This window comes from Limulus polyphemus, unplaced genomic scaffold (genome assembly GCF_000517525.1).
Source record: "Limulus polyphemus unplaced genomic scaffold, Limulus_polyphemus-2.1.2 Scaffold1171, whole genome shotgun sequence".
Taxonomy (NCBI): domain Eukaryota; kingdom Metazoa; phylum Arthropoda; class Merostomata; order Xiphosura; family Limulidae; genus Limulus; species Limulus polyphemus.
The window spans coordinates 231,643-241,664 of NW_013666781.1; the positions used below are offsets into that span (position 1 = coordinate 231,643).

At 29.5% G+C, this 10,022-nt stretch overlaps 1 protein-coding gene across 1 annotated transcript in view; it reads right to left on the reverse strand.

The window, feature by feature from the left end:
• Positions 1 to 10,022, reverse strand: part of LOC106462459 (DNA mismatch repair protein Msh2-like) — a 196,351-nt gene that overhangs the window by 111,347 nt on the left and 74,982 nt on the right. The window contains exon 9 of the mRNA XM_022389729.1: positions 1,207 to 1,293. Within this exon, the coding sequence (XP_022245437.1) occupies positions 1,207 to 1,293 (87 nt within the window). The remainder of the gene's footprint in view (positions 1 to 1,206; positions 1,294 to 10,022) is intronic.

Genomic DNA, 10,022 nt, shown 5'->3' on the forward strand with positions numbered 1-10,022 from the left:
TAACATACCATGTGACACACAAAAATTGATGTTTGTGTTTTTTAATATTTGCTTTTAAATTAAGAAATGGTCTAATATATACTACTAAAATTTGAATTATAATCTACAGTTTGATACCAAAGTCATTGACATAAATTCATGCAATAGTAGTTCAATAAAATTTTGAATTCAAGTCAACAAACAAGATGACATGGCCTTTCACCCATCTCAAAAAGGTTAAAAAAAACTCAGTAGGACAGAACATCACAAAACTACTACAATTTATCTGGTGTTCTAACTGAGGTATAAGTAGGTTACAAAATTAATTTCTGTTCATAGCGATGATCTTAGTAAACACACTTAAATTTTATGTCAAATTTTAGTTTTCCTTGCCATTACATGGACAACCTTCAGATTTAAATGGTTAATGCTGACAGTATTTTCTTAAGGACTTGCTCTTCCTTTTCCTTCCTGATAGCTCTTATTATTCCATGTTTCTATATTACTCTTCAGATCACCTAACTTATGCAGAAGACAGAAGTAGGAGAGAACTCTGTCAAAATACTAAGTACATGACTAAATCATAATTGAAAGAATATGTTCAAAATATTAGGTATTAGAAAAGCCAGGACTTAAATACTGAAGTATTTAAAATTCAAAAATTAAAATTTCATTGATAAATAAATAAATAAACTGTATACCAAACAAGAATACTGCACATGAAAACTATCCTTAAATTATTTGAGCTACATATAGCTGGGTGATTAAATTGATTAATCAAGAGCATTGATTAGTGAGATTTAAACAATTGATTAACATGAAGAAAATTATCAACTATTGTTTCCGATTGATACTGTTGATTTTTTTATTCCAACTATCCAGTATTCAAAATACTGACATTATGATTTTTCATAATTATTTTCAATTAATTCAGTATTGTTTAGATTATTTGAGTGATGTTACAACTCATAAAAATTAGGGGTTTTAGATATTCCAACAATCCAAATAATCAAAATATTTGCAAAACACAAAACTATAGAATGGGCTAGCTGTGCTCAGCACCCCATATGTTAGCAGTTTTTTTTCTTTTTCTTGGCCATCTCATGAGAATAGTCGAATAGCAAATTTTACTAATCACCAAGCTGTATACAGGTCTGCTTACTTTATGTAAAATAAAAAAATTCAAACACTCCACATTTTTCAGAAAATAAAAAAAATGCCACTTACTTGGTAAAACACTGTGTGCAGTTTCTCCAGACTTAAACTTCAGCAATCGCTGCAAATCCTGAGCAATATCTTTGCATGCAAAATCAGCTCAAATTTATAAAAAGAAAAAAGAAATACAATTTAGAAACTACAAACATTTTCTAAACACTGCAATATACATTTTCATATTTTGACAAAATAAAAGTTCAAATATGTGTTGATCCATTTACTGAGGATAATTATATCAACAGTGTCTCTTCCCAGAAATCGATCATGAAAGATAAATGTTACTGTTATGCAAATAATAGAATGAGAACAGGAAAAAGATTACAACATTTAACATAGAAGCTTATTTGTTTTTAACCTATTTAAGTTATTACTTAAAAATGGGCATAAGTGAGGGCCTAAGATGTTAAAATAATAAATATTAAATTCAGATGAAAATTTCCACAAAAATACACTTATTTATGATAGATCAGTTACGTCTTGTTATAGCCTTACCATGTCATAATACACATAGTGATGGCCACTGGCAAAGGTTGGCCCGAAATATTAACCAGAGTATGATTAGTGTCCTAATTACGTCTGAATTATTGTGAAAGTGTTTTATTTAAAACTGTATCTAATAATATATAGTAAGTCATGCCATGGTAGTGAGAGCTGGATGAGATTAACTCAATTACCTATGAGTATCTATTACATTGATTAGTTACATAAAATAAATGGTTAATCAAAATTAGGACTAAATCTAGTAGTGTAATGAAAATAATCAACTAATCAAAATTAGAATCTCTAATTATCACCATTTGTGAATAATCCAACAATTAAATTAACACAAGTTTGTTCAGCTTTGGGCCAGCATAGCTGCTAAAAGTGGGGGGGGGGGGGGGGGACCTCATGATTCAATAGACTCTTATTCAATTTCTGGTGCCACCAAACATACCTTCCCCTTTCAGCCACAGCAGGAATACTATTTTTTCTAAATTATGACAAAACTACTAAGGCTATTATCCACTATCCTAACAATAGGAAGACAACAGGCTGGCAGCACACACCACCAACTCTTGGGCTAATCTTTTGCCAGTGAATAATGAGATTGACCATGACACTATAATGCCTTTATGGGTGAAAGGGCAAACATATCTGGTAGCATCAAGTATCAAAATGGTGATCCTTAATTCACAAGACAACCATCCTAACAAACATAATATACTGATCTAGGGTTGTTATAATGTGAAAGTCAAAACTATTCAAGAGTACCTCAAGAGCTTCAGACACATATCAACACAAGAGACAGCTAGTACTACTTCCCTTAGTGTGACACTATGCAGGTGCTTTGTTTGTATACAACTCATGAATGTCAGGGTCTGGCCTAGTAATTACTGGTTAGATAACTAGACATAGTTTGGATTAAACAATAGTGTTCCTTTAACTTGTATATTTCTTACTTATCACATGATACAAATTTAATTTTCTAGCTATGAGGTCGGTCTACACCTATTTATCATAAATCAGGTATGTCTTGTTGTAGCCTTACCATGTCATAGGTTGGTCTGATGTATTTACCAGTGTTATCGCTCAGGCAAAAATTTTTTTATAGCCTTCAATCTTGTTTGGTCAAAGAGCTATCAAATAGAAAATCATATCTTTATGGCCACACACACGTGTCACAGTCTTTCTTTCAGAAATTGCAAATAGTTCTCTCTGCCATTTAATACCATATTATTTATAACCAATAAAAAGCCAATGACATTGTTTTCTATACAGAGAATTGTCAATTTAATTCTCAGTTGAAGCTTTATTCCCATGGCAAACATATCGATGAGCTTCAATGAATTTTTAATGGCTCATGTCACACAGTTAGAAAGCCAGAAAAATTCTGATAGTTATGGGACATTGTCTACTTTTTACATGTTATTATTCCGTGTTCTTTAGTGCATTACTCAATAAAATAAAAAGTTTTTTAGTGCAGTACTACCATTAGTATGAAACTGAGGGTTAAGTTTCATTCACATTTGAGGGCAACAAAAAAAATAAATAATATTAAAATAATAAAATTTTCACTAGGTATGCTCATGAGTAGCTCATGCATAGTGTAATGTAATTCAACACAACTGGATGCAATTTACATTAAATTTCATACTTCTTAGTGGTGGTAAATAAATTAGAGAAGAGGGGAAGCCTAAAGAGATAAGTGTCATAATTCTCATACTATTGGAAATTCAGGATTTTTTTTTTTATATTACCTTAAAAAATTAATAACTTAATTTATATATTATTAAAATATGGATTATTAGATAGGTTTTTATGCTATATTTATTGGTATACCTGAAAAGAAAGAAGTTTAATTAAAAATTGAATGTAACTCACTAAAACCTCATGACATGCACAGAAAAAGATGCCCATAGAGAGGGTTAATCAGGGTTAAGTAATCAGATTACTTAGGGCATGCATGCAATGAACGGAGGGGGTTTGGATGGATTGAGCCCTTTCCTTATCCATAAAATTTAAAATTTAGATAGCTGAATATTTATCTCTAATCTAAACTACTTTAAAACAATGAGATGAATAAAAACCTTATAACCTAAAGGTCCACCTTTCAAAAGCACTTGGGTTATAAGGTTTTTATTCATTTCTACCAAGACTTCTTGAACCTACGTGTTTTGCTAACATCATGAATTATAACAATGAGAAATACACTTTTTTGTTACTCCCTCGGTATCCATTATAATACACACATGAAAAAGATGCATATTTTAATCTTTTAACTAAGTAATCATGGTTTGGTACACAAATCCCATCTTGTTGTATATTGCTATAATTATACCTACAGGTCAATCTTATTTTCAGTAAATCATCTTATGCATATTTTATAATAATGGTCAAATACTATAAAAAAAATCATTTTGTTTTCTTGTCACAAATACAGAAAATAGGTAATCCTCAATAGGCACTTGAAATTCTTTTAGGCAAGATTTGAGTAAATTAATCTACACTCTAAATTAATCTATGTTTTTGTGCACCAGCACTACAATGTGTGGGTTGTGTGTATATCCTACTCAATTTTATTATTCATCAGGATCTCTACCAGACTAACCTCAATTTGAAATCCTTTAAGATAGGATTAGAGTAAATTAATCTATGAGACCTTAGGTGTAGTCAAATATATCAATTTGGAAGGGTTTGACCTCCTGAGTCCAAAACTGTAATTATATCTCAAATCGGTCAAGAGATGACAGGGCTATGAGCTAAAAGTTTGTACTTGAAAAACTCAGAGCTATTGTATGAGCTGCTAGGCCAAGGCTAAAAAATATTTTGATATCACCTTATACCTGTAGTACTGGTTTTGTAAAATACAACTCTTATTGTAGAACTCCTATATGCAATCCTCTGGAAATTATACACAAGGGCATTTTCCCACAAAACTTTAGATTTTGCAAGCAATATACAAAAGTGAAAATTACATTATAAATACATGTATCTAGTTCAAACTTTTAGAAATCAAATTAATAGTTTCTGCACAATTTAAGTGTCAGACTAATTGCACAGAAGCCACTGATATAATTTCATGAATACAAAAAACTGAAATAGATTAATCAAGAAATGAAAGCAAAACCAAAACATTTTGAGACAAACATTAAAAACAAGTTTTTCATTGCTTATTATTGTATAATTGTTGTCATGAAGCATAATTCAAAACAAGTCACACAAATGGTGCAAAGCATATACATATGTGGCACTGTGAAATAGTATTTTTGTTATAATACTATTTTAATTGTATTTTCTCACATAATGGAAATAAGAACTTATTTTTCAGAAACATTTTGCTGATTTTTTTATGTTAATTTACGACTACATGTTATTGTAATGATTGGCGCTTGTTAAGAACGTGTATGGCAAACAGTGAAAAAAATTGATATAATAATGATTTTAACTGTGATAGGTGATCTGATGCTGAAATTATTCAGGTGCTGAAGATAAACTTAATTATAACAAAAAAATAGAAACTTAAGGTAAGTTACAGCACTGTCTAAAGCATTACTTTACCAAAATTACACATACTAGCTTTTCTCAAAGGAACAAGGCAGTTGCCAAGCTTTCACACTAAGTCTACTATGAAACACATACTACAAAAACAATTTAGAGCTATAAATTTAAATGCTGTTTTATAAAACTTGCATATATACACCTCAAATTAGGTTTTAATAGTATTCACTGTTTTTAATTACAAATAATACTGTCAGACTATGTACATTTAAATGTATTAAGTGTTCAGATTCTTTGAACACTATTTTGAAAATTTTGGTTAGAAATTCTGGGAGGTCTCTATATAGTATGATTATGCTTAACATTTTCCATGTAACACGTTATTTATCCATTTAACTAAACAATATGTATATAATAAAATAATTGAGGTAAATATACAAACAATTAAAAAAAGACAAAACAAGATATGTTCTTATATTCTAGTATATAATAACTTTTAAAACTAAGTATTCTAACATAATATAAATATGTTATTTTCTTATAAACTATATTCATATATTCTTAGAGGTCTTTCTTTTTGTGGATTGAAAGTGAGCTCCTACTTAAAAAAATCATTGTTGCATGCATGACTTGGATAAGATTGCTTTGATATAAAAAAGTTATAGCAATATTTATTATTTGCTCAAAGAAAACTTTACTTAACCCTGGGCTAAAATTTAAGTAAACTACTTTATTATCAATCTATGTCAATAAACTTGACATCAAAACTTAGTTTATATTCCAAATTTTTATATTATCTAAGTTTTAATTTCAAAATGAAATACTTAAATAAATTCTCAATTTGCACCTCACAAAGTCACATGATTTAGTGACACTAAGTCTTCTCATTTATAAATTTTTTCCCTTCCATTACAAGGACTACAAGTTGTTAAAACATTGATAAAGGGTGTTGTTGAGTCAAAAATATAAAATATAAAAAATATAAAATTTCAACTTCTTATCTTTTTGATATACTGAGATATTACTTTATTTGATCAACCTACAGTGACATGTCCCTCCCATATCCTCTGTCTTTCAAGAAATACCTATAATTCTTACTAATATTTCTATTGGACATGTTTGTACCACAGAGAGACAGCAATTTATAAACTACATAAATCATATGACTGCCAATTTTGTTTAAGTTTTAAAAGCTGAAAATTCATAGTCAGAACTTTTGGGTTTGGACAGAAAATGCTGCTTTAAGAAGTAATAAAACTTTTTTGACCTGTTTATAAGGAAAGTAGAAAGTACAATGAATTATATTTGTTTTTGGACATTCTAAGCTAGTGTCTGATGTACTTGTAGTATTCTAAAATGGATATTTGAAAGCTCTATAAATTATTTTTGTACAACAACATAGTGGGAAAAAATAGTCTTACAAAAGTACATTCTCAAATATGAATAGGCCTATAAGTAATAAATTTTGTTTTTTTATATACATTTTTAATTCATTGTTTGTTTCCTGTTGTTTTTTTTTTCAAAAAAGTGGCTAAAATATAAAAACTAGAAACATATTAAGTTAGATAAGAAAATGTAAACGAAAAAGTTTCCCCTTCAACAATATGCATGCATTTGATGAGCAGTGATAAACAGAGTGGGATGAATCTACAAAACTCAGTACTTTATCTTAACTTGCACTAATCTGTTGCCGGGTGACTTGTGGCTTTGTTAAACTAGCTACACACAATTCAGAGCAATAAAACAATAAAATCAAATACAAGCTGTTATGAGTCTGAGGTTGTTTAAAATAAATAATTATAATTGTCGGTTACAATATGTAGTCATTCTAGAAAATAAAAATTATTTGATATTTTCTACTTTTGCTACAGTTAGTGAAAGGGTAGCAAAAATATAAGATAAAATGTAAAGTTTTACCAAAAAATAAAGACTTTCAATATTCATTTAGAAGGTTCTAAATGTCATGTAAATGAAATAAGAAAACTGTAAGGTAAAAAAAAGTATTTCTATTCATAACATGCAACTCATCTTGCAATCAGACTGCCTTTGCTTTTCTAAGATTGAAATGAATTTTTCTATGACAAGAACATCAACTAGTTTTATCACGACAACTTATGAACAATTATTTTTAATGATGAATTAATATATTTAGTAATAGTGAACGAAAGACAAATAACCCAGTTTTTTTAAATGAATGCTACACTTTTTTTAACAACACTGAAGTTTAATGAATAATTAATTTATTTAGCAATAAAAATCCCAAATTTTCCATAACAATTCTACATTCTTTTCTCAACCTTACTGACTAATGGATCATACAGCACCCCTTATTATACTAACAAAACTGGTGAAAACTTTAAAGGGAATATGAAAGGCTGATGTTCAATACATCTTGAGCATGTAATGTTTAGTATTTTTCTGATTTATAATCAATGTCACCAAGCAATGTTTATTTTGTCAACAAAAAATTAGTAGTTTTAGTAGTCTTGCACAAATTTGTAGGGAGAAACCCAAGGAATAGTATTAATCATAGTTTCTGCTTATTAAAGGTTTCATGTTATATTGGGCATATTATACATTTTCATGTACAAAATCTTAGGATTAAAAAAATAACTTAATCCTAAATCTTTGTACCATAAGATGCCTATCATATTAAATAAAAGGTAGTTCAAAAATGTCTAAAAACCAAAACAAGCTGGAAATAGGAATATTAGTGTTATGTGACAATAACTAATTAATGAGCCCAACAATTAATCAATTAAAATTTGATGACAAAGAACCTACTTTTTTTTTTAATAAAAGGTTAGAAACAGCTAAAATGGGTAGTGTACTATTTGTAATAGTTTCTTTCACTCCAACTTTACTTCATTAATCAATTAGCAAATTCGACAAATTTCCCAGATCAATCATTAATAGTGTCATGATATAAAAGACTGTTTAATTTAGATTTTATTGATTGATTTGTTTTTGTGAGTGAATATTTTATTACAGTTTAGTTTTTGTTACAATAAGAATTAAAAGCAGACGATTGTAGGAGGTTTTGTTAAAAATTCATTGATGTTCAGACTATTGAACGTTGCGTGCAATACACTGAAGTCAAGAATATAGAAGGTGGACAGATGGTTAAGTGATAAAGATATGAGTAGTGTGAGACAGAAGCAGACAGACAATAGCAAAACAGAACAAAGTTACAGGCAAGAAAAGTTCAGCATGAAGTTAACTACCGTAAAAGTGATAGGCCTAACGTTTAATATGTTAGAGTAAGATTAACAGTAGAAAATGAGATAAAAATAATTTATTCCATCAAAATGTGGTTCTAAAGTAATTGAATCAGCCTGAGTGCACTTTGACAAAAGGAACAGAGGATCTTCAGAAGAAAGATGACCAAATGATTACGGTAACTCATGCCACAATTGTAAGTGAATCACAAACAGAATACTAGTGCAATAGTAATAGAGAAGATAGTTTGGCTTGTCAACTGACAAGAAGAAGATAACTACAAATATAGTGTTTATAATATGCCTGTAATCTCTAGAGTGTGAAGACTTTGTTGTACATATGTTTAACATGTTACGAATATATATTATTTTGGAAACAAGTGAAGTGCGTGCTGTTTATTTATCTTTGAATTTATTGCTAACAAATCACAAACACCTACTGTAGAAGAATCCTGAGCCAAACAACAATATAGTATATATTTATACTATTAAGAAATATAACTTAAACCCTTTTTATTTTGACAATTAGAAAAAAGAACATATATTTTAAATTCTGAGAAATAGTCTCTCAAGAATAGGCAAGCAAAATATCGATGTGTTTTTGAGCATAGTATGTTATTCATATGAAACAAGTTGTTGCTTATGTTGTTATCTGATCAGCACTGAACTAAAATAACAGTCCTATCATTTAGTCATTTACTTTACGTGCACCTCTCTCATCACAGATCACTAATCCTGGTTGGTTACATTACATTGATGTTGCTGGTGCAGTGACAGAAGGGATTCCTAGATGTTCTACTGATAGTAAAAGTTTAGGTTTCTTAAAATAAATGCAACATGAGCATAGTATCTCATTATCCTAGGAACTTTGATAGTATGTAACTTTTGATGCTACATGCTGTGATTGGAGTTTGATGCACAACAGTGTGCTTTTGTCATAGAACAGGACATAACCTCCACCATTCCTTGCCATTTTCATACAGAACATTCTCTGTGTATGTGTAAAAAACTGAAAGTACCATAATCTACACAAATCTATATAAATTGATTCTAATGTGCAGGGCTCGATTTTAACGGTGTCCGAGATGACTAAAAACTTCCTCAGACAATCAGTTTAAACCCCTGTGTTATCTGACGATGACTAGTGCCCTGGAACACGTCCTTACTATACATGTAATGTTGACTCCAATCAAAATCATTGGTAAATTCCCTAACTACGAACTCAAAAATTTAAGCCCCACAAAAATATCTTTTCAGCCATTTTTTTGTTTAAAAAAGATTGTACTTTGTACAAGAGAAATGTTGGTATAATCCATCAAAAGAGGGCAATATTTTACGAAAAGTTCACTTTTGTGATTGGGTAATAATGCTGTTTTGGTTATTAAATTTTCTATTGCAGACAAGCTACACCTCTGTACCACTCTATACACGTAAGTAAGATTTATTTTTAAAACAGGCACGACGTTTCTATCATTGGTGCTATCATTCTCCAGTACAGAAGTTTTAATGGTAAAGAATGTTTAGTATTTAAATCAATATTCAAACAATGTAAAAAAATTGTAAATATACTTAATAGGTAAGTATATAAACAAAACTATTACCATACATTATATTGTGCAATGTTTGTATGCA